A 26,776-nucleotide genomic window follows, 5' to 3' on the forward strand; every position below is an offset into this window, starting at 1 on the left:
GCAGATGTGATATTGTGGAAACAAATACTAAAGATCCCGTTAGCGTTAATGTATTACGCAAGCGCAAGATTTTAAAATCCAAAAAATCCAGGTGATTTCCGGGATTTTTTGAGGAATTTCGTTGATTATTAATTAGTGAAACTTAACTGAGAAAAAATAAAAACAAATTGGTAATCTTCCAAGTACCAATGATGTTTGAAATATATAAAACAAAAGACAGTATTCTTCCGATTTCTCTGTATTAAAGACCAACTATTCGAGTCTATTATTTTAATATAGTAGTATAAATATGTATTTTCCTTCAGACTGTTCTTCAATATCGCCTATTCACAGTTAAACCACCCCTTAAACATTCTACATGTAACCCCTTTGCATGAGGAACTACTTGTATGAAGAATTATGCCTGTGAAATGATAAAAAATATATATGACCGTATAATTTTATCACTTAACATTTTATCTTCACCTACATATTTTTCATTGAAATGACACCAAAATATAGCATAAGTAATCTGAAACATTCTGTAGTAGTATAGTATGCCTCTTTTGACATTAGTTCACAAATTGAACACTAATTAATCGTTTAATCTTATTTTCTATAAAGAAAAGGTTTCGATATTGTTTTCTATTGTTCTTTCATCAACTTTGACTTCTATCTTAACCCAACCCCCAACCCCCCCCCCCCCCCAACTTAGGGTCCCTTCCTAACGCCTGGCAGTCATGATTTCTATCATATATAGGGAATCCAGATAAAGTATTGATATTACAGACTATTTTAGTAAATTTTCGTTAATCCATCCTATTTTCATTCTTTCCTAATTATATCTCTTGGAAGAAGTCTTCCTTTTTATTATATTTAAAACAAATAAATTATTATTGTGACTAATATTGATACAATCACCCGGAAAGTAAGATTATTCATATTTTGAATTTACAAAGTAAAATTAGAAAAAAAATCAATCCAACTCCAAATCCAAATTCCGACAATGTCCTTCCTGGGCATAATTATTAATTATGAACCTACAGTGCAAAGAACTGCTTACGCTAACGCCCGTTTCCCGCCTACATTTTACATCCAGATATTGCGGAATTTAAGTAAGATAATCAAAAACAAAGATATCTATTAAAAAGTATAATCAATTCATAATTGATTTATATCAAAAATAAAATTTGTAGTTGAATTAAGAATTTTTTAACAAACGTTTTACTTACGCGAGGGGGAGGGGTCTAGTGTCTAAAATTTCTTTATTCAAATCGGTCACTGTTGAGTTAGGAGATTAAGCGGTCCTAATAATCACATGAAAACGTTCAATATTAAAGTAAATTTTCATTTTAATTCATATTTGTTAATTAATATCCCCCCCCCCTCGTTGAAACAACAAACCCTTTAGTGCGAATATGCTAAATAACAATATACAAAAACCCTCAAAAGGAATTTTTGTCTTACAGAGAGGGTTTGGGGGGGATCTGTTTTTTTAAATCCGTTTTCCGTTATTTACTATTATGGAATTAGCTATTTTAACCGAATATACAATGTTATATCTCTGTATTTGACCGAATCATTGATATTTTATGTATATATAAATGTATCATAAAAAATAAATTTAATTAGACAATTATAAATAATTGACCTTTTAGCTAGGCGACTAGACAATGCTTACCGTTCGCAGTTCTTACAATGTATATTTGAACGATTTGTTTTACCAGCATTTTTGGATATAGATGTGATTTCAACAAATGCTTTTGAAGAACAACTTCTAATCAAAAAATTGTTTATTTTATATTTGTGAAATGAAAAAAGGCAAAAACACCTTCTTCTGAATGTCCTGTCACTGTTCCAACACCATAGTCATCCTGGTTTTCATAATTCCAGTGTCTTCCTCTTCTTACTCTCGTACCAGCACAAGGCATATCCGAATATCGTTCTTTAAATCTGTCTTCTGAAACGTCATTATCATCTCCATATACTTCTCTTTCATTCAAAATTTCACATACTTGATTCTAAAACAAAGAGGGATTGCAGAGAGAAAATATTTCTATGCTTCATATAAATCATTAGTTAAATGGGTTATAATTCGTCCAATACATTTTTACTTCGAACTTACAATGTCATCTTCACTTCCACCAAACTTTGAACATTCACCTTTCACGATTGTTTCTGTGATAGTCTCGTCGGGAAACCTTCTGAGAAGACTACCAGCAACATACTACAATAAAATACACAACCAAAAATGGCTTTTTCGCTTTTAGAGAAAAATAGATCGCGTTTTATTATAACACAAATTTGAATTTCTTACAAAACAGAGAGATAATCTTGCGTATTGACGAGCATCCGTCCATCCAATGAGTCGACCCCCTCTTGCGGCTAAAGCTAATTCTCCTAATAGGCACTTGGATTTTAAAGAGGTAACATTGATATGATTATTTAAATTAATCAAAGAGTTGCGACTTTTGCCTTTATGCATTTTATCAGAATCAATGATTCATATACTTATCTAATATGTAACGACTATTTAGCAATAAATTCTGCCGCTTCATTATCAAACTTAGGCTTTGATATTAATGAATCACTATTTGATTTTTAAAAAATGCTTCAAGTCGGTTTCGCGTAAATAAGGATAGTTTTAAAAAGACTTAACATATAATGACTAGTTTGAAATTCAACGTTTCTTACACAATTTGGACTTTTACCAACTGGAATGAATGTGAAAGGGTTCATTTTCCCTTGATGTTCAACCAACCGCAATAGTCTGTTAAAAGTCTAAATCAATGAAAACATTGTCAAACTTACAATACAAGCTTAATTAAGATCGATAAATACTATTTTAACTCTAGATCAGGAATATTTATCGTTTCACTCCTAACAGGTAGACATTAAAACATAGGGGAAAAGTCCTTAGTTAACTTGGTTGTCGCAATACACTTACTGTAATGAATTTTAGTTTATAAAGTTTGTTTTAAAAAATCAATGCAGGTCACAATTAATCTCGCTTTGCAGTTTTAATTTTGCAATATTTCATCTTTTTTTTCTAACCATCTTGGTTATTTTTAAAGTAAAAATACTTATTTTGATCTCTATTGATGAATTAGAAAATACTCTTGAAGCGCATGCCTCAGTATCTTTTGTTGTCTCTAAAGTTTCAATAGGACTTGACATATCTAGATTTGTAGGGTTCCCGTCAGAAATCACCACGACTCTGCCTCGGATATAGAGAGGATCTATAAATGCCGTATGTCCTACGATGATAGGAATATTTTACAAAGAAATACAGTGCGATATTGTGTACAAATATATTTCAATCAGGCTGTTGTTTTTTTTATTCAATACCTCCTCCAAATTTTATGCATGCATATGATAAAATGATTCCTGCTTCTAAAGGCGATGGTCCTTCATATTCGATGTTATCTATTTGAGGTAAAAGAAACAAATTTAGATGAAGGTCATAAATTTGAAGCGATGGTAAAAGTTATCATCCAGTACTAAATTCTACGTAGAATATAATAACAATTTAATGTTATGTTAAGGAATGGCGACTTAATAGCGTTTACTTACCAAGGCATTTTTTGATAGAATAATAATTGTGTGAAAAATAATGAAGAAATTTCACTTCCTTTCCACATCCTATGACAGCGACGTTTTCATCCAAATGCAAAGATTCGTATTCTGAAGAATAAAATATATTTGTTTATGTTTATGTTGTTTATGAGGTGCATAAAAGTAAGTTGCAAAGCTGTTTGTCATTTAAATTAATCGGTGTTTGTGTGCCCTGCTGTTGATTGAACTCTAACAAAATATAAATTATGTAAAAATGAGCAAGCAAATAACAAGATGTGTCAATTAGGAATATAAACAACAAATATTTATTTTACGCTCCGAGTAGATGAATATGTTCATCTAAATTATCTAAACAATTACAAAAAGGCTATACCTAAAATGAATTCTAAATTTTTAGGAAATTATAATGACTAAACACAAATGTGGAACATTCAGATAAGGGAAGACTATTTGTAAATGTAGAGAGATTTTAAATAGATAAGAAATTTCATTCTGCGAAACTATGTTTTCTAGGAGTTTTGATATCATGAACTAATGTAGTGACATGTAAATTATATTCAACATGGACGGAAATTATGTATGTTTTATATTGAAAAACCAGGAAAAGTTTGAGCCAAAAGGATAGTTTACCGTTTAAGATAGCTGACATGGCCATTTTCATCTGTCGACCTCCCTCTCCCGCCATGCTTTCTGATGTATCCAGTATAAAAACGGAACAGATTCCTTTTCCATGTTGACGTTTTCTCTGAATATCTTTTAAATAATGGTTCAACCAAACGTTTAGAGGAAATCAAATTATAATGACAATAATGATCGTCTAAAGGGTGATTGAAAGCTAACTGAGAGTAGAATTAACAATGATACTACGTTATTTAGCCTTTTTGAAGAAATTTAAAGAATATTTCTGTAACTGAAAAGCACCAACTTGCAAAAAATTCTCCCAGTGAATGATTTTAAACTTTATGAACTTGACGAATAATATGCATATCCCATACATACTTTCAATTGCTTCCTCATGAGCTCTCTTTATCCAAACAGCCTCTGCCAGGCGAGTTTCCATAATTCGAATCTTTTAAACGGTTAAGTAGAATTTTGAAAAAATTTCAGATTTATCAAGGAGTATGTTTTTCAGATAAATGAAATAAATAAATCTCTATGTCCGTATGCTATATTGGGATTTGTATTCAAATTTCCTGCTTAGCTAAACTTGAGGAAAGTAAAAACATTAAAATTTTTAAAAATGATTTAAATATTAACAGCTGAAGGTAAATTTCATTTAAATTTTATATGTTTTGAATAGTCACACTTTTAGAAGAATGTCAATCAACAATATTTGGATTCGAGTGAATACTGGAACATATACTCTCTGCAATAATTTGAGCTTCTTGCAGAAAACGTATTTTTACGGAATTTATCATACGTGACACAGTATCTTTTACATTTGATGTTTAAATATAACACTTGATAATAGAGTTATTATTATTTGTATTGGGGATTCTCGAGTGGGTTTCAAGACTTGTTATTTCATTAAAAAAGAAACAAGTTGGTCAGGCATTTGTGTCAAATTTTTATTGTAAGTTTTACATACATGTAGTTAAAAAAAAAAGAACTTCACAATAAAGTGATAGATTAAACATTATGGTTGGAGAAACACCTTATCAATAAATATATTAAATCAAAGTACTAAAAGTACTGATAGGCGGAGGCATAATTTCGGAGGAAATTAAATTAATGACAATATATGATTTTTTTTATTTAATGAAAAAACGGCGCGCTTACCGCTTATCATGTTAGAATACTCCCGACGCGGTTTAGTATTATGGCAATTTGAGGTCGCAAGGATATTTTTCAGGTTGACATCAGAGTCAGGTAGATAATATTAAAATAATCTCTTACAATGTTCTCTTATTTTAACCTTATAAGATTGTTATATTACTACTTAAAGGTGCTTATTATTTACAAAAAAGAAGGAGGAAATTATTTTGCATCACAAAACAACATGGGAAACTGTACATCTGTTCGTGTGTATATTTAGTTTAAGTCGATATTATTTCCTGTGTTTAGTGATTTGCAAACCAAAGGTAGAAAACGACATGTCCTAGAGGTTTTCAAATCTGTACAAGACAAAAGATAACGTCTAAATTGCAAACTACTTCGTCTAACGGTACAACCCCTCCCCCCTTTCTATCTTACAGAAGGGGTTTCTTGATTAATGAGTGTCGTCGATCCAGATATTATCTTATTATGATCGTTATGAGAGAGAGAGAGAGAGAGAGAGAGAGAGAGAGAGAGAGAGAGTTTTAGGCGTAATATTGCGTTCATTCATTTGAAATATACAAATATTAAACATATGTATATTCATAAAATTAGTATCCACAAAAGAATATAGTACATTGTGATTGAATCCAGCATGCAGTTTCAGTCCGAGTCCACGTGTTACCCCTGTTAATCAAATCAACGCGCGATGTACACCACGTGTTCCTTCCAAGATAAGGGAACATGTTTCGTTCTTATAGTTTTCATTTCAAGTAAGGAGATCAAAGAAGTATACCTAACAAAAAAGTATTTTACACTGTTTGTGAGGTTTGATTTCAAGAAAAGAGAAAGGCAGCATGCTTAACAATGAAGTATTCTACACGGTTTGTGCTGTTTGATTTAAAGATTGATATACTGTGGTTTCATCAATATTCGTTGAATACCAATTTTTGTGGATTTCGTTTTTAAGTTTATCCATGAAATTAAATGTTCATTGAAGCGCAGTTTCTACTATGAATTTGTATTGAAAGGATCATTGGCCACGAATTTACGTATCCTTGAACATGAGACTTTCACTTTATCCACGAAAATTGATACCCTTGAATATTAATGAAACCACAGTACTGTGTTTGTGAAGTTTAATTCGTATACTTCTTTTTTCTTAGCAGAAATCTCTCTCTCCCTCTATGGCTATTGTTTGCATCATATAAACGATTTTTGTCAATTCTATCTATTTTTTTCACGCGCGATGCTCTTATCGGCTTGTAAAAACATTCATTGAATCTCATAATTATTCATTATATCGTCCACCGCTAGATGGTGCTTAAGGAATCCTCATTATTTGACGTCACGGGCAAGACAATCACAATACAGCAAAACTCGGATATAACGAACACGGATATAGCGAATTTACGCCTAATAATGAATTATTATTCGTGTCCCGGTAAATTTCTTATATAAACCTAAAGAAAATTGTTGTATATAACGAACACGGCTATAACGAATTTACGGCTATAACGAAGTAATTTTAAGACCCCCGCTGGCAAAATTTTAACGTATTTATATCATTTTTATAATGAATTTCTTCCATTTCATTGAAGAAACATGCAAATTTAAGATGCATATATTAAATACGAATATTCAAATAGTATACGGATTTTTTTTAAAAAATTGAAATGAAATGGTTATATTTACATTTTTTGTAAATTACGGTAAAACTAATTTTATAATTTACGATAGCTTAGAAAACTGTTAGCCGTTAAAACCCTTAATTATTTTATAACGCATTCGCTATAATAGTTTTTACGAATTCGTTATAAACGTATTGCGAATTAAGGCTATAACGAAGTTTTTTCTATGGTCCCTTGAAATTCGTTATAAACGAGTTTTGCTGTATATGGAGGCTGTTATACAGCCTCCGTCTAATAATGACTTGAAAATGATAAAATAAGAGCATTATGTGAAGTATTCTACTCGGAATATTTTGATAAAATGCCCATACAAAGCAACAACGAGCCTGCACAAAATATAATGCCTTTATCAAGGAATTATTAGAATCTGCTGTTTCTTGATTTCAATTGGTTTCAGTGATAACCTAAATCAACAATATTACGTTTTCAAATATATTTGAACCAGAATAATAAAAATGTATTGTCACAATTTAAGCTGAAAATGTGTTCTATTGTTTTTCAAATTAATTGCTGCCAATGCTTTGCTTAAGACATTTGAATGGGTCACTATATCTTTATTATCAGTTGTCGATTTAACATTAAAAAAATTGCACAGACAAGTATTGTGCCATGATTTTGATAACATGGTCTGTATATTCAAGTTGGTAAAAAAAATAGTTTTAATTAAAATAATACTATTTGCAAGCCATCGATAACTACAAATTTATTTAGTAATCTAAAGGTAAACAAAACAATTACACAAGGCTTATTTACGTTAAAAATAGTTATATTATTTTACAAGTTTCCTATCTATTTCTTAAGCAAACCGATTGTAATTCACATCGCTAGAGATAATGACAGTGCTGAAATCTGCACGATCCAGTTCTAAGCAGTTAATCGGTTTGTCGAAACCTTGAGCATTTTTACAAAAATTACGGACTGCATGGAATAATCATGATGGTGTCAGACTCAAATTTCCATATATGACGATTTGTCTGTTTCTTTTATATAACGTACTGATGTACATTATTGATTATCACCAATAATTTAGTTACTTTCATGAAAATTTTATTATAAATTAAATAATTTATCAAACGAAAAATGTATATAAAAATAATTTTATCTCTTTGATTCTTGCAGGTAGCTATTATTGCCGAAAAAATACAAAACTAAAGAAAGATTTATTGTTTAAATAAATACTGCTTCTCAATTTAAAAATGACAACAGACAAAAAAATTTTTGTTAAAGATTGGGAATACTTTCGTTAACATTGTTATCTAAAAAGGAAACAGCTATAATTAAATCGTTCATATTGTGTTTACGCCAAATTAAATTGTTCAATCCTGCCCGAAGTCGAAGGGTTTTTTGGGTTTTTTTTTTTAGATTTTTTCAGACGACAATATTAGATGTTTCAGATTTTTCATTGGTTGAACTATCCCTTTTAAAATCATTCAATATTCTATGTAAATAAATTTCAATAAAACTAAAACATAAGCAGCTGTGCATACTGAACATTTTTAAAGATGTCTCACATAACATACGAGTTTACATTAACACGAGTTCACATAAATATACGTGTACACTTTCCTTAAAGTTCAAATTTAATAGGCAATCAACAGTTGACACAATGTGCTTAAACTTACAAATCGAGAAACTTACAGCACTAGTCAATTTGATATCAAATTCATTTTAAGCAATTCTCTTATATTGTTCTTAATGATAAATGACAAAAACAAACCGTCAACCATCTCAAAAATCCATAAAACGAAATACAAATTCAAAGCAGATCAACACGGACCTCCAAATAGATAGAGGTAGGATCAGGTATCTAGGAGGAGTGAGAATGTGCTCTTTTTCGTAATCGGGAACCCCCCCCCCCCCGAAAAGTCCGTAGACAATTGGGTGATTAATTATGGATTTAGCAATTAGTATGAAAAACGTCAGTAAGCATGCGACCCAGTGGAAGATTGTATTTGCTGACAAGGTCGTTGTATCAACCATAGAACTTAAATGATTTACATCACATTTTCAAATTCAATTTAGCGGTATCATTTTTAATGACCACCAAGTAGACTGTATTATTAACACGACTCATTTCTTATTTTGCAGACATTTTGGATTTTTCCTTCAGGTACGTTTCAAGTTGTAACTTGTAAGATGCTTTTACCTCTGGATCTCTTGGGTCACTATCGGCGGTTAAAACAAAAAAAAACTATTCAATATCATTTGTCAATTTTAAAGTAACAAAAATAACTATTATACCATATTTACTGTCTACTGACAAATAGCCTTACCACATTATTAAATCATATCTATCTTTGTATCCGAATCTATAATTACTTTTTGTACCATTCGGCCATCTCACCTGCTCATAAAGATAAAATACAAGAGAAAAAGAATTAAATGCTTAGTTGACGAGATAACGCCACATTCAAAGACACATGTAGTGATATATTTGTTGGCTGTATCAAATTGATACATCCAAGATGTCTTTGTGCAATATCACTTAACGGAGCAACGGTGGATTTCGTGACGAAGATACAATTAAATATTACCGGAGCTTTACCACATAAAGTGCAGCCCAATCACATCAAACTAATCATGGCAGTTAAATGTAATTAATACAAATAATGATATTATTTATTTCAAACTTGTGTAAAAAGAGCATCAATAATTGTTTTTATATTGAACAAATAATGAGCGTGTTCTACACTCAGTTTTGACTTCTTACATATACTTCTCCTCTGGGTTTTATCCGGTACACAGTCCCAATACTGTCTTCGCTACCATTTTGATTACCCCATTGCCAGTGAGGTCCTGTAGAAAAGACCAAATATTTTTTTAAATATTCTCATGCAATTATTTTTTTAGAGCTTTTTTGCTGTTAAAATCTGCTAGTATGATAAGTCTGCATATAACATAAACTTTCATGATAAATAAGATTTGAAAACATCATTAACTTTTGTCAAAGGAAATATGTCTCTTTTAAGGAATATATAGCAAATCAATTTTTGTACAGGATGACAATAATTCAATTTAGCTTCAACTAAGGCTTCTTAACGGCCTTTTCTAAAACAAATATGGCTAACAGAAATTCAAAAACCATGATAATTTTGTCATTTTAGTAGAAAAGAACATTATAGTATAAAAAAACAACATGAAAAACGCAGCTCATATTGCTTTAAGTAAACTTAGTTTGTGTCTGATTTCTTCACTACCTTTGCGAACAAGACACCCAATCGCTATTTCTTGGTTTTCTGGAATATTTCGTGGCTCATTACACATCTGGATATCATATTCTTCTAGATCTCCATCATATCCAAACTGATATGAAAACTGACTACCATTGTCCCATTCAACAAATAACCATCCGACTAGAATATTTTAAAACGATGGTTATCTTTAGACAGCTCTATATGAAAAATACTTGTTGGCGTATATAGATGTATAAAATAAGTTGTGAAACAAGATTGATTACATAGAGATAAATTGATACACCTCGTTTGCAATGTCCTATCACTGTTCCAACACCATAGCCATCCTGGTTTTCATAATTCCAGTGTCTACCTCTTCTTACTCTTGTGCCAGCACATGGCATATCCAAATATCGTTCTTTAAAACTGTCAAAAAAAATGTCATCGATATCTCCATATACTTCTTCTTCATTCAAAATTTCGCGTATTTGATTCTGAAACAAAGATTGATCAGGTAAAATATTTCTATTCTTCACATAAATCATTAGTTCAAAGGGTTATTATTTGTAAAATATTTCGCAAATTCTATTTTTAAAACGAAGTTAATGATATTGAAAAAAGTGTTTATGCTTAGCAATAATTAATGGTTGCATATTTTATATTTTTTGTTCATAATAATGGGTATGTTTGATTAAACTTACAATATCTTCCCCTCCCCCGCCATAACTTGAACATTCACGTCTCACAATTGCTTCTGTTATTTTCTCACTGGGAAACATTCTAAGAAGTTTACCTGCAACTTTCTACAATACAATGTAAAACACAAAATTAGATTTTAGCTTTTTTGTTTTAAAAGTTATCACACAGTCATTGTACATAATTTTAGAAATTATCTTTAAAATAAAAAGATTGTCTGTTCTTTTGGCAAGTTTGATTTATTTCTTACAAAATAGAGAGACAATCTTGCGTATTGGCGGGCATCCTTCCAACCAATAAGTCGACCCCCTCTTGCTGCCAAAGCTAGTTCTCCTAGTAGGCACTTGAATATCGTAGAGATACATGATTTTTTTGTGTATTATATATTATTTTAAAGAGTTAATGATTTATACTTCCATACATGCGTAGTAAAACGTCATCTTGACTACAAATATTGGATAAGTCAAAAAAGTTTTCAAACTGTTTTATGTTCTTTATAACGTTATATCAAACTAATGAATCAATAGCGATCAATAGAGTTATTAGTATTTATGCTTCTTACGAAGGCTTCTAAGAGAAATAGCTATAGATTCTATTCAAATTTATATACGATTTTAGACAATGGTTATGCTTAGTATGTGTATACGTGTGACAATGGACATTGCAGTAGATTTCTCGTCGATTAAGTCATGAAAAATGATGTACAAATTTTTATTTACAAAACAAACGACACAAAAATATTGCGTTATTTCGCCGTCGAGGCGAAGATAATTGTATCCTGACCTCGCATTTTTAATAGATATTAAATAGGAGTAATGTTCTGACAAACCAAATACATGTATTAACGTTGTTAACAATCGATGCATGACATGCGGGTTGAAGAAACCCAAATATTTGGGAGAAACTAAACGGTTACCTTTCCTAAACATTCCCATTACGCATTTTTTTTGCCCAGAAAGAAATAATTTTTATTTACTTTGAATATTTCTAACCTTTGAAGGGAGATTAATTCTGCATGTGTAAAGTTGCGAAAGTTTTTAATTATGTAAGATATTGGTTTGTATAGAGAATCATTTCATATTGTGATATCAAAAAATAGGACCATGCAGCTTTAACTTGATTAAGATGAGTTATTAGAAAATGCTACTCACATAATTTGGATCTTTACCAACAGGAATAAACGTAAAAGGATTTAATTGTCCTTGATTTTCAATAATACGCCGAAGTCTATGAAAAGTCTGTGATAAGACATTGTCATTATATTGCAAAAATATTAGTATATCTCCAAAAGATGGATATTTCTTTTCTTAACGTTTGTCTTTAACATTAATATTGAATTAATATAATTGCATGATATTATTACTTAAAATGTTTGTTACTGACTGACTACAGAAATATATCGGGTTCATAAATCTCATAGACGACGAGGCGAAAGCGGGCTGTTTCTGTAATTAGTCAGTAACAAACCTATTAAATGTTTTGTTTTTCCAGGTCTACCGGTATCAAGAGAGATATTTATTCACACAAAGCGACGACCTTCCGAAATCCATGATAAAGTAAAAAAAGGCCTTACAACTCGTCCTATTTTACACAATCAAACTCTTCATTTTCACTTTTCAAACACTCTTTGAAAATTTTCATTGCACCCTTATTTACAATGTTTTGTTGTTTTTCAATTTTGAATGTTATGTTTCTTTCCTCCGCAGATATTTGAAAAAATATTGACGCAGCTAATTTAGTCTTCTCCAGACCCCGCCGTCACCAACTTTCCTTAAGTCAATACACAGCCTCAAGTCTGAGTCTTTACCTCAAGTCTATGCACTTTTCTTTTAAGGATTTGGGGTGAGGATTAAGTTGAGTGATTTGAAAATTTTGGTGGTGATGCGGCCAAAAATGATAATGTGATGTCATTTCAAAAGGTAACTACACTCTTATTTTAAAGTAATTCTAAAAGACAACTACTTCAAATATTTTAATATCTTACAGATTACTGTTTCTGTATTAATTATAATGAAATGTGAAGATGAGTATGCAAAGCGTCAACCATATTGCAGAATCCTTATATTAATCAGACGGACATGGGCATTTAATTATGGGAAAACAAATATAAATGTTTTAAATCTGAAATACTTTAATTTGATGCAACGCCACCTATTCCAATGGTACTATTGGAATAATTCGCATATTCATTGTGTAACAAAAATTCGCCTGTACCATATACCAATATTGCAATGTACAATACATTTGATGAATTCAGTGAATTATGAACTATTCAATGCGCTTGCCCCAGTATCAGTTGTCGTCTCTGATGTCTCAATGAAACTGGACATTTCTAGATCCGTGGGGTTCCCATCAGAAATCACCACGACTCTTGCTCGAATGTGGAGAGGATGTATAATTGCCGTGTGTCCTACAATAACAAGGATGTTTTACAACTAGATATTTTTTTTGGTTGCAACACCTTATTTGATGGGCTTAAGAAATTAATTTATTAATGTGTAACTTAACTTGCCTCACAAGACGACGCGTGTGTAGACATCAGTCTGCTTGAGGTTATATCTAACTTTTGCATAATTTAATGTCTTTTTTTTTTAAAATGTATCTTATTTATCTGAACATAACGTATATAAAAAATTAAGATATAAGAAATAAATACAATGTAAACCTATATCATAGCTGCAAAAGAAATGCAGAAATCTTTTTGTAAAAATTGTAGAAAATACGTAGAAATAAAATAAATTCCCAAAATACAGATATCAGATTTTAGATTTAATGTTTATATGATTAATTATGGACATTGTTTCCAGGCACATGTACCTCCTCCAAACTTAATGCATGAATATGATAAAATGATTCCTGCTTCTAACGGTGATGGTCCGTCACAATGGATCTTATCTGTTGATAAAAAAATGTCATCATATTCCAAGTATTATTATTTTAAAAGTTAAAACGAAGTTCCCATTCCATCTAAAGTGTAAAATGGTATCTCGCTTCAATTGCAATTGGAACAAATAAAAGCTCACAATATTTTGTCATGAAACCAAACCTCATGTCATGTTGTAAATTATTTGAAAAGCGTTTCATTAAATTTTAAGAAAACTATTGTCTACAAAAGGAGTGCTGAATAAAAAATATAAAAAAAACCGAATGTGACAAACACTAGAAAATATTCATTCTTGTTCATATCAAACTAGGAAATGGCAAACAATTATTGAATCAGAACGTTAAACCATTGTAAACAAACGCAAGGCACGAACCTTGTTTACATAACAAAGAGGAGTGAGCTGTATCTTGATTGACATTGTCTTAATTAAGCATTAGGAACAACTTTGGAACGCATCGTAAATATCAAAAATTGAAAATTAAGTCAGATATATTCAGATAAAATTTTGACCTAAATGACATACCAATGCATTGCTTGATAGAATAATAATTGTTTGAATAATAATGAAGAAATTTCACTTCTTTTCCACATCCTATGACAGCGATGTTGTCATCTAAATGCAAGGACTCGTATTCTAAAAAGAAATATAAAGAGGTTATTTGTTGACATAATAAGGTACCAAAATATTGCATAGCTTTTGATTATACAAACTTTCCTGTACATTTAGGCTACTAGTATTTAATTTCTTACGCTCTTTTGATTGTGATGTATTAAAATCAATAAAATGATTTAGAAATATGTGATGGCAAAAGTCAATATGTGTAACAAAATTAATTTTAACTACTTATGTATCCAATAGTTAATTTCTAACTTAAAACTGCCTTCACATTTGTATTATGACCGAATAGAAAAGCACAATTCCCGATAACTCGGAATAAACAACTATAACTGTTCTCCGTATTATTTAATTTAGACGAGTTTCTCTGTGACTAAAGAATAATGATATGCAAAGCCAAGATCATATTAAAGATTTTGTCGTGGGTTTAGTTAGTTTTTATTATCACCATCAAATGATAAAACAAAGCTTTTAAAAACAAAACATGAAATTATAAAGAAAGAAAAATAAGTTATATCTTCTGGAAATTCTTTTAAATACTATTAGGTATATATATATATATATATATATATATATATATATATATATATATATATATATATATATATATATATATGCTCATTATGATAAAACATTGACTTTGATTGTATAACCTAAGCCGAAAGTCCTGATCAATCCTTGGATCATAAGAAACCTTTTCGTAAAGTTTAAGCCTCCTGTGTTTTTCTTTCATATATTTAGACTTAACAAGGACAGAGGTACGGTCAGACAGAATAAACAAAATCAGAAAGACGGACATAAAAACAAAAGGACAATATCAATTAATATACCTTTTTATACTTAATTCTTGGAAAAAAGTTATTATTAACTAATGTATAAATATGTAAATCATTATCAAGGGTTATTACACCAACATGAAATGAACAGGAAATATCTTTTTTTTTCTAATCAGGAAATTATTTCTATAAAAATGGAACTGTTAGCTTGAAGATATTGTACCGTTTAAAATATCTAAAAAGGCTGTCTTCATTTGTCGGACTCCCTCCCCTGTCATGCTCTCCGATGTATCCAATATGAAGACTGAACAGATTCCATCTCCTTGTTGATATTTTCTTTTAATATCTTCAAAGTATCAATTGATCAAGATAAAAAAGTGAACATTTTTAATTTACAATAATGAATGAAAATTTGATGAAGATGTTAACAAAAAACGTTCCTTTTCAGTTAGACCTTAAAGGTCTTTTCAATGTAACAGAGGTAAAAATGCACTAAATAGCGTTATAGCCTTATATTGTAATTCAAACAAAAAGTTCTTAGCTTCATAATAATTATATCGAGTAAGTTTAATACGCACTTTCATTGGCTTCCTCGTACGCTCTCTGTATCCAAATAGCCTCTGCAGGCCGAGTTTCCATATTTTCCAACCTTAACTGTTCATTCTAGTTTGTTTGGGTGAAACATTTACAGTTTCGTGAGATACATATATGAATCATGGACAGAAATGAGACAAAAATATTTTAGTGTCCTTATGCCATGTGTGTCATTTCCTGCTTTGTCTATTTTGAGGATAGTCAATGTTTGCAGATTAAAATGATGTGAATATCATTTATGGTAGAGAATTACAGTTTTCACTTTAATCATATATTTGAAAAGTTACATAATATAATTTCAATATGCATTATCATCATTTGGTTATTAACTATAAAAAACAGAAATTGATAGAAATACTTCAGCCAATTCAAAGTAGCCAATACACTGTCAAAAGACTCTAAGTATAATACATTTGTTTTTACTATATGAATTTTACTGAAAACTCTGATTATGTTTCAGCCACTATGCAATCTGTTTAAGAAACCAGCAAACCAGAAAATCGAAATCAACCTTAGCCATAATAGAATCAACTATTTTTTCTTCGTTTTAGAAATTCGTATATCATTTGCAGTGTAATGAGAAAAATGATAATTTTTACAATTTATAACGTAAATTAGATTTCTGCCAGATGTTAATGATTTGTAATGGCTGATTACTGATGGAAAATCAATTTGCATAAAATTTCAGAAACTCTATAAAAATTAGTTCTTTTAAATTTCGAAAAAGAGATTTAATAATGAAGGATTTAGATGTAATGACCACACGTTTTAAATGCATTTTTTGGGTTTGTTCCCTTTTGCTGCTACTTTCTACAAAACATTGTACGGGGTTATTTACTGCTAATATTATAAATCATTTTAGCCACAATTCTAAGATCAGATAATCTGATCGACTCCAATGCCATGAACAAATTTAAGAAGATACTTGGTATGTGGATTTTTTAAATAATAAATTTATTCACTTAATCTCTTTTTCAGTCGTTAATTTGATCTAAAATAGGATAAAATAAAAAAAAATTGGACATGCTAACGTTTCAGTCATCTCTTTTGATGTCATAAACATTTATATTTCTTCAGGTATATTTTTTAAATATTTTATTAGATTTAAATAAATCCAAATATTTAATAAAATGCAAAGAAGTGCATGATATTTTGAAACATGAAGATACACTGGCGCAATAATTTTTAAATATTTGAATTTGTTTCTATGTGTCTATATTCAAGTAACAATAATTAAAGGTGTAGCTGTGATGTTAAAACGTTCAACAAAGCTATCAATGTATCAGGAATTCGTTTTAAAGAAAATTAATTTAAACATGGGCAATGTTTCAATGGTTCCTACTTCAATAATTTATATCATCAGATGTTATTATTCTTAAGTGTGAAAAAGCAAAACTTGATAGCGATAAAAAACGAACTGTTTGCAAGATTTAAGTGGGGCCACTAGAAAATGGTGTTTCTTCTTCACCCCATCGGTGGAGTTTCACACAACCAAAGCTGATGCTAATATAGTTGTAAAAGGAAAATGTTGTAGTTACTCCCCCAATATATCAGTTGACCAACCTAATTAAAGTGGAGATAAACGGTATGTTCTTAATCAAGGTACAAGGACGGACAAAAAAAAATCCAAAACAAAGCATATACATATTCTATATGAACAGCAAATGACGGAGAAGTGTGCTCTTTAAAGTAAAATTGGAAATGCTTATGGGAATTGCTTACTATATTTTTATTTACATCCTTTTTAGGCACGTAGAATCGTTTTTGAAAGTGATGTGGGTCAGACTAACCAAATATCTGAGTTCTGGGGAGGGGGAAGTTCCTTCAATAGCTAGATGCTAAGTTTTGAAAATCGCATGATAGAAGGATATATTTCTCTTCTATTGAAGAGGAAATGAATTTTTGATGAAAGTTCTTTTGTTTCGGAGAAAATCATAAACTAGTACTTACATCTATATTTAAAAAAAAACCTGCGAGCTAATTAACTATCTTTAATTTTCTTTCAACTAATGTTTAAAACAAATTAAGTCACCTATCGTTACCACTTTCATAATATTGCAAACCACGACCCAATATATTATTCATTATCATTGATTTGGTCAGTAACTGTATGCCAATCATTGATTGATTTTATTTCTTAAATATGTTATCATTCAAATATATGTAATTGGTTGGGTTTTTTTCTTCAAAAAAGCAATCATCATTGGAGGCAAAAAATACGGAAAACGATCGCGTTGAGTTCCAAATTCCTAATTTTATTTCTTCACCTGTCATAATTGTTTTTCAATTGGAACTAGACTCGATGCAAAGAACATGAACGTCTAATTTCATGTCCTCTTAAGAAGGAAGTTAAAGTTTTAAAGCATGCGATAAATTGTCAACAAAATTGTATGAGACAATTAATAATCTTATCATTTCAGAATTTTGAATTCGACACCTTCAAAATTAAGTCTCTTCGTTTTATTCGTTTTAGATCCTGGTTTAATATGATTTTTTAGGAAAAAGGCTCGTGATAAAAGTTTTATTTCTATACCTCTCCATCACAAAATGTTTAACTTTCTATATAACAGGGCCCAATAAGGATGCAGGTATCAAAAATTTGAAACATCTAGAGTTTTATTTTTAAATACATTTGTTTTTCAATATACAGCTAGAGTACCATATAGCACATCATCATGTGATATCCGAAATGCAACGCATATGTGTCGGTATTTTTCTTTTGTCTCTAGATGGTTTTCTTTTTTGTTGTCTAGATATGTGATATGAAGGATTTCATAGGGCATGGCCAGATTTAGTATTTTGGAGATTTATTTCTAAATCTTAATGTTAACAACACATCTTTGAGGCATTTTAAATAGTTCACCAAAATTTGAGTGTCGGTTGTCGAGTTTTACACGAGGTATATAGCTCACAATAATTTGCTGTAGGTAAGCAATTTTCGGATGGTCATATTTTTGTTTATATTTTGAATGTCGAAACGAAAACTCCAAATAAGACTTTAAAAAGAATGTCAAAAAACCCACTAGAATCTATTTTTGTTCAAAACGAACTAGCATGCTGGAAAATCATTTTGAAAAAGAACTTTATCGGTATATTGAACCAAAGTAAACAAAATATGGTACAACCCTTTTTAATATAACAAAGATTTTTGAGTAATGTATCTTGCTTATAACTTTACAACTGTCACTGAAATTTTGGTTGATCATTTGAAAGGCATTGTAAACACTAAAAATAGAAAAATATTACATGTATTGACCGAAATCGTGATCTTTACAAACAGGAGAAGACACAATAAAAAAATTCATACTTTTTATTAGAAATTATCATGACAAACATGAAACATTGTTTAAAAATAATTATTTTACAATCCGAAACAATGAAAGTGATGAAAACTGAAACTGAGAAACATTTCAAGAAGATAAAAACATTTAACAATAGTTTTATAATGAAGCTCATATCCTTTCTAAAAATACTAATGATAATCTCACGGATGTTAACTTAATTGTTCTTATATGCTATACGAAACTGCTCTGATTATATAACAACTTTAAACACTGAATTGGTGCGTATAAGCCTGTTACATAAAAATATTTACAAGACTTATAGTTTTCGTTCTTTTTTGCTTCGCACTTAACCCCCATGATTTTTTGGTGGTCTGGGTGGAATATACATTTCTGTTTTGGTGTAGGTGGGCTCCGGGCGGTAAGTCGGAGTGCTCGTGCTCGTTTTTAATTGGAGACCCGCAGATCGATAGGTCAAGCTTTCCAATTTGGCATATTTGGTTTCCCTCAGTTGCATCTCTTTTGAGGCCACGAAGAAGTTGCAGTCGCTGATTTTCTCCTGACACTTGCAAGTGTGTACTTTGAGCTGTCGAAGTCTTCGTACCGGTCTGTGTATGTTTTCGGTCATGCAATCCATGTAACCAAGTTGCTGAAACAATGGCTTGATGCTATCAATCCCTGCTTCAACCATTTTATTGTGCTCTGTTATCAGCCCCATAATCGTATCCATCGGTAAATTAAAGTCCCCTCCAATTAAAACCTCAGTTCCAGTAAACCAAGCTAGGAATTGTGCATACATCATGAACTGCTTTCCGTTTTCATAGATGACCTGTGAACCTCTTTCTTCCATTGTCAATTCCCAATGCCAAGACACGCAGATAAACTGTTTAACGATTTGGGATGCAGGCGCTGGTGAACAAACATCGACCATAGGTGAGAGGACTTTGTCAAAATCACAGTTTGGTATTTTGATATCTGGTCCTGTTGGTTGTTGGCGGATCCTCAGGCGTGTGGAGTCGTACAGAAGGACTGTTTCGTTGTTAGTCGGGTCCAGTAGCTGCTGGTAGCTGGTCTGAGTGAATGTGTCCCCAGGATTGTCTCCAGGGAGAAACATTATATCGGGCCTCTCGTTTTCAACCAGGTTGCGTAATTTATCTTTGCTGTAGTCATTGTACATTCTTCCTTTACGGCCCGAGGCGTTCATGCTGATTATATTTAATACATCTGTGTCATACCCCATGTTTGGTTTTTTTTCCGTTAAACTCTAAAATTTAAGAAATGCTTGAATAAGTCTAAAATTATTCCTTATAATAAAAATACATGATAAATGTATTAATTTGATACTTTTAAAGAAAACAGATTGATCGAAAAATATTCTAAAGACAAGAGGAAACGATCTTTAAAAGCTTCCTCAGAATTAGTTCTTTTAATACATACAGTTCCAAAATTCTAACTGTTCTTAATCATGGTAAAATAAAAGTAAAAATTATTTTAGGGGAAACAATTACTGACGCAGAAAAATTTCATTAAATACTTCGTAGCTTTTATGCACTTACCTCTCTAATTTTTTAATCCAAGTGTTAATATCAGGGGTAGGGAGCTCTTTTATACACGGTGAAATAAACCATAAAGTGTTAATATCAGGGGTAGGGAGCTCTTTTATACACGGTGAAATAATATAAGCTCTAAAAATAAAACTACTTCATTTGTATAAATAGATATGGGAAAATGGCTTTATTAAAAATATAGAAAATTTCATTGGAAGTTCAATGTTTGGGTAGTTGAAATTAAGTCAATAAGTGTACGCTTCTATAATTTCACTATCTTTACAATACGTTTTCTTATTTTCATTTATTATTTTTTCATATATATTTCTATACAAAATGCTTCTGATTAATACGCCGTTTTTCAAAAATTGCATTTTTCGTAGAAAATAAATCGAAACTATGTTTATCTATAGGTGCATTATCTGCATGTAGTGGCAATACAATGTTAACGTTTCTATTTTGTTGTTTAAATGGAAACCATGTTTCAATTCAGTAAGTACTGAATTTTATATATAATTTTCCTTGTCTCACTAAATTAAATGAGGTAAGATATTCTTGTTTTGGGGGAAACAGATTTTGGCACAGATCCAGATTTAAGTGTTTGAGGGTCGATCATGTAGAAAATGTTGCAGGGTGTCTGGGGAATGCCTGACTTCCAAAGACTGTCAATTTGATACAAGAATATCTGAAATTCTTCCATTATTAAGAGGGCTGAAAAGTCGTATCAATTGTAAACTTTATCATAAAGCTAAAATAATAGACATTCTGCTGTAGGCCTACTAAAACCAGTTTTGGTTTTGAAATAACCTTGTCAAAAGTTTTTTTTGATGGTTAATATTTTGACAAACCAGCCGCCTTAAGCCTTTATACCATTATCACAAATAGAAATGTATCGTAACAAAATGGTATTGAAAACTTTATTAATAATGAGTTTTAGATTGTTTTTTAAAGAAATTTTTAGATAAGAGATTACATTACATCTTATTGCCATTCTCACTCCGACATTCAGCTGTTGCAAAGACGAGAAATTTTTGCATGCATTTATTATATGTAAAAGTACACATATTTTCTTTCAGAAAGCAAACAAATCTAAATATGTTTATCCATTGTCCATTAATTAGGCCAATGCATGTCCACGTATCTAAAATAAATACAACGCACTATCATAAATGCTATTAATAGATGGAGATTTCCCCGGGGAAACTCTGTTCTTTTTTTTTGTTAGTGCATAGAAGATTCCAAAATAAACAAATCTTTAGGTAGATCTACACTTATAATAGCTTGTTATTTGTTGAAACAGTTTGCAATCAGTTGGCTAACTTATTGCAAAGTTATTTATATCCATGATGCGCATTTCTATGGTCAAATTTATTCTATTCATCCGTCATCAAATCAGAATACGTGTATATTCATTTCGAATATTATTTGAAATCATATTCATTCATCAGCGCAATAATTTTTTTTAAACATTCATTTTTATTTATGAATTACATTTCTTTTTCTTTTTTTAGGGGGGGGGGGGGGGGGGGCGGGGTGGCTTTGTGGCTTGTATTGAACATACATGATGTTGTTAAAAAGATTTGGCATGCATGTTGATAGCTCTGAATAGGCAACGGGCTTCTCGTGTTACTATTTTCTATTAAGAATCAATAATCAATATTATCAAAATGTTTAGATATATATCTTCTTGAAACGTACGATGTTATTTAATTTTCAAAAAAAAAATGGTTTTTTTGTAGAAATAAAACCGAAATTAATGTTTTTACACCTTATTTCTGTTTGAGTTGAGCAATTTTAATTTCTGTGATAAAAAAAAAAACGTTTTAGTAATCTACGTGTAATGCAAGATTTAAATGAGGTTGATATTGCATAGCAAATAAAGTAGTGCAAGGCAAAATGCGTGCGCAAATAGTAAAATTTGCCTAATGCCTCATATGGACACAATAGTAATCGGCCGAACCGATCACAAAAAGGAATTTTTATTAACTGCACCCCACCCTCAAAACAATTATAAATGATTTTTTTCTAATATAACACCAAAAACAAGGCATGAAATTTGTTGACATACCAAATAAATTAAGAGCCATTTATCTTGCTTGTATAACTCGACAAATGATATCCAAATTTTGATCAGGAATTAGGTTCAGAATTCTATACATTAGCAAGAGACCAATAGGCCTAAACGGTCACCTGAGTACCATTACCCACATATGCATATAATGAAGTGTCATTCGTGGGTAGAAAAACATACTATTATAATAACGACCACATCCCTGCCAGAAATCTTTCAAAAAGAACTATGAAACGTTTTAGCAAAAGAAGATTATAATAGAGTGCATGACCTGATATTGAAAAGGTGCTAGACTCCGATTGTAAATAATTTTCCTATATCTGTGAACTTTTAAGATATGTTTTAATGCTTATATGTTGTCATAGATAAACTAAAACAAGGTGGTTAGTACACGTATTTATTTTAAACCTCCCATTACCCATCACCAGGAGCTGACAGAAGTCTCCCTGCATTCGGCAAGGGAACTCTTTCCAAATGTTTTCACAATATCTTAACTTTGATAGAGAGTTTAATTTTTTCTCTTTTTTAAATATGTGATTTGACTCATTTTTTTTTCATTGAAATTCCTAATCAGAATAAAATGATAAGACAATACATCACCATCCCAGCCAAAACTCTTGCCTTAGATAGATAGATAGATTCATTGTGCATGCCTCACTATCAGTCGTTGTCGATACAGTTTCCATGGAACCGAACATTTCTAGACCTTTAGGGTTCCCATCAGAATCACCACTACTCTTGCTCGGATGTTGAGAGGATGAATAACTGCTGTATGACCTGCAATTACAAGAATACTTGACGAAGAAGATCAAAGGCCGTTCATGCTTAAGCTTTTTATATGGGTATTGTTTTATGATACCTCCTCCAAACTTAACGCATGAATATGACAGAATGATTCCTGCTTCTAAAGGGGATGGTCCTTTACAATGGATGTTATCAGTTTGAAGATAATGGGAACATTAAAATTACATGGTTTCTAAAGAAAAGGCAAATGTAACCTTTCAACCCAAGTTCCACCAGTTATATCACATCTTTAAACAATCATAATTGTTTACGAATAAACATTGATAGGAATTGAAAGGAAATTGTCAAATTTAACGTACCATTTCTTATAATTTCATTGCTCCGTCAAGCTGTTTCGTGTGTTAACCAAAATTTGAGTGCCATTTATGGAGTTAAAATTGTCAAGCTACTGACAAACAAGTTGATAAAACAGGACTATCAACAGTCTCGTTTGAAGTCATCTTTTCGTAAGTTCTATGGTCGATACAACGACCTTGTCAGCAAATACAATCTTCCACTGGGTCGCATGCTGACTGACGTTTTTCATACTAATTGTTAGACCATAATTGATCACTTAATTGTCTACAGACTTTTTTGTTTTCACCGATTACGAAAAAGAGCACACTTCGGGTGTGACCGGTTAGCAGAGGATGCTTAATCCTCCTAGGCACCTGATCCTACCTCTATTTTTTTAGAGGTCCGTGTTGATCTGCTTTGAATTTGTATTTCGTTTTATGGATTTTTCAGATGGTTGACAGTTTGTTATTGTCATTGTTCAGAAGAAAATTATTGAAACATGGGCAATTGTCCATGGTTCGTATAACTGGCATTAATATCTTAAGATGTACGTATTCTTAATTGTGACAAAAACTTTGTAGAGATAAAAAGGGAATCTGTTTTAAAGACTGAACCGTGAGTACTAGAAAGTGTTTCTCTTTTTTTAATGGGTTGATTTCCACAGTACCAAAGATGTTGGGTTGCTAAAATAGTAGTAAAGGGAATTCTTATATGTGTGGGTGCTAAATGTTTATCTTTTAAGTTTATGAAAACAAAGTGTTTAAACTAATTAAATAACCCATTGTTACCAATTTTATTATATTGCAAACAATTGGTTAATTATGTTTCTTACATATATTATCATTGAAAGATATATTATCGGGGGGTATTCTTATATTAAAAATGCAATCGTTCTTGGAGGCAGAAAACTATCGCTTCGAATTCTAAAAACCTTAATTTGTCTTGGAACCATCTTAAAATTATCATCAAAACTGTATGAGTCAATTAATAATTCAATCATTTCAGAATTGAGAATTCGAAACTTTAAAAAAAAATCTTTTTTTTTTTACTTTGGAGCCAGTGTTAAATACGATTTTTTTTTGAAAAAGCCAATGTTAGAGGAAATATTTATCTACCCCTCCTCCAAAAAAGAAATCAATCTTAATTTATCACAGGGTCCAATTAGGATAAAGGTATAAAAAAATACAAACATGTACAGTTTTATCGTTTTTAAATGGATTATGCTCAATTTACTGAGTATATAACGTACCACATCATCCTATGATAACAAAAAAGCAACACAGATGTGTGGGTGATATTTCTGTTTGTTATCTAGATATGTCATGTAAAAGATTTCAGAAAAAAGAAAAATAAATTGCATGATTTTTATTAAAAGGAAGAAAACTTCACAACAAAACAAAAACATTTCATAACAATAACTTAGATGAAAAGTTTTGAAAGGATAAAACAAATAACGAGAAATTGCTAATAAAACATATTTTTATAACAAATGATATTGATAATCTCATGGATCGTTGTATTTTTACTTGGCTTCGTATTTAACCCCCGTGATGTTTGGGTGGTCTTGATGGGATGTACATCTGGGTCTTGGTGTAGGTGGGTTCTGGACAGTAGGTAGGAACTCGGGTACTTGTGTTTAATTGGAGACCTGCGGAGCGATAGGCCAGGCTTTCTAACTTGGTGTGCCTGGTTTCCATCAGTTGCATTTCTTTGGACGCCACGAAGAAGCTGATGTCGGTGTTCTTCTCCTGATTGTTACAGGTGTGCAATTTCAGCTGGCGAAGTCTGCGTTCTGGTCTGTGTATGTTTTCGGTCATGCAGTCCATGTAACCAAGTTGCTGAAAATATGGTTTGATGCTGTCAATCCCATCTTGAACCATTCGGTTGTGCTCTGTGATCATTTCCTTAATCTTGTCCATTGGTAGATTAAAGTCACCACCAATCAAAACTTCAGTTCCGGTGTACCAAGCCAGGAATTGCGCAAACATCATGAACTGTTTTCCGTTTTCATAGATGACTTTTGTCCCTCTTTCTACTGTCAGTTGCCAATGCCATGATACGCAGATGAACTGTTTTACTACTTGGGATGCAGGTGCTGGTGAACAAATGTCCACCATAGGTGACAAGACTTTGTCAACATCGAAGTTTGGAATTTTGAACTGTTGACCTGTCGGTTGTTGTCGGATCCTCAGGCGCGTGGAGTCGTACAAAAGGACTGTTTCGTTGTTAGTCGGGTCCATTAGCTGCTGGTAGCTGGTCTGAGTAAACGTGTCTTCACCGGGGCTGTCTCCAGGGAGAAACATGATATCAGGTCTCTCGTTTTCTACCAGGTTGCGTAAATTATCTCTCCGGAAGTCATTGTACATTCTCCCCTTCCGGCCTGAGGCGTTCATGCTGACTATTCTTAAAACGTCTGTGTCGTACCCCATGATTTTTTTTTTATAAACTCTGAAACAAACAAAACAGCCTTGATTGAGTCTGAAATTATTTGATACTAGTACTTTTGAAAGAAACAAATTGATCCAAAAATACTCTAAAAACAAAAGACGATCTGAAAACGATCTTAAAATAAACGATTTAATTTTTTATGTGATGAATTTACCTTATTATAATTTCAAAGAAGGTTAAAAAGTTTAAATTAGTTGATTGGATCAATAACTTAACATTTTTTGTCTAAAGCAATGTTTTTACATGGAAGTGAATATCATGGTCGATACATAACCAATTTTTATATAAAGACCACCTTTTACATAGATTATATTATTGAAATATTAAAAAATAAATACTTTTTTATTTTGTTTTGTAAGATTTCTTGCAATAGTATTACGTCATTGTTTATAAAAACAGCTCCTTATTTAGTTTTTAGGTAATTAAATAATATCCAAGCATCTATATTACTTTTAAGTTTACATAATAATGTATGAATATATTATGATAACAATATAAATTTAAATATTATATTAATCATGTATATGATAAACAACTACTAATAGAGAAAATACTGAGTTGATGTGATGCACTTACCTCTCTTATTCTTAGTCAGAATATGCCAATATC

At 31.2% G+C, this 26,776-nt stretch overlaps 2 protein-coding genes across 2 annotated transcripts in view; both read right to left on the reverse strand.

Annotated features, from left to right (window-relative positions):
- LOC128155769 (uncharacterized) overlaps window positions 1-26,198 on the reverse strand; it is a 28,702-nt gene extending 2,504 nt beyond the window's left edge. The window contains exons 1-10 of the mRNA XM_052817620.1: window positions 25,263-26,198; window positions 14,274-14,388; window positions 13,530-13,535; window positions 11,121-11,223; window positions 10,479-10,668; window positions 10,199-10,354; window positions 3,608-3,663; window positions 2,297-2,389; window positions 2,105-2,206; window positions 1,811-2,000 (exon numbers count right to left, since the gene is read on the reverse strand). Coding sequence (XP_052673580.1) covers window positions 1,811-2,000; window positions 2,105-2,206; window positions 2,297-2,389; window positions 3,608-3,663; window positions 10,199-10,354; window positions 10,479-10,668; window positions 11,121-11,223; window positions 13,530-13,535; window positions 14,274-14,388; window positions 25,263-26,148 — 1,897 coding nt within the window. The 5' untranslated portion in view covers window positions 26,149-26,198. The remainder of the gene's footprint in view (window positions 1-1,810; window positions 2,001-2,104; window positions 2,207-2,296; window positions 2,390-3,607; window positions 3,664-10,198; window positions 10,355-10,478; window positions 10,669-11,120; window positions 11,224-13,529; window positions 13,536-14,273; window positions 14,389-25,262) is intronic.
- LOC128155768 (uncharacterized) lies at window positions 19,036-20,718 on the reverse strand. The gene is made up of 2 exons (XM_052817619.1): window positions 20,578-20,718; window positions 19,036-20,285 (listed from the first exon to the last, which is right to left on the reverse strand). The coding sequence occupies exon 2, from the start codon at window positions 20,259-20,261 to the stop codon at window positions 19,371-19,373; it is 891 nt and encodes a 296-aa protein (XP_052673579.1). The 5' UTR covers window positions 20,262-20,285; window positions 20,578-20,718; the 3' UTR covers window positions 19,036-19,370.
- Window positions 26,199-26,776: the final 578 nt, after the last annotated feature.

Source organism: Crassostrea angulata, chromosome 7 (genome assembly GCF_025612915.1).
Source record: "Crassostrea angulata isolate pt1a10 chromosome 7, ASM2561291v2, whole genome shotgun sequence".
NCBI classification, from domain to species: Eukaryota; Metazoa; Mollusca; class Bivalvia; order Ostreida; family Ostreidae; genus Magallana; species Magallana angulata.

Coding starts and splice junctions, on each gene's coding strand:
- LOC128155768 (XM_052817619.1), bottom strand. CDS start 20,261: ATGGGGTATGACACAGATGTATTAAATATAATCAGCATGAACGCCTCG.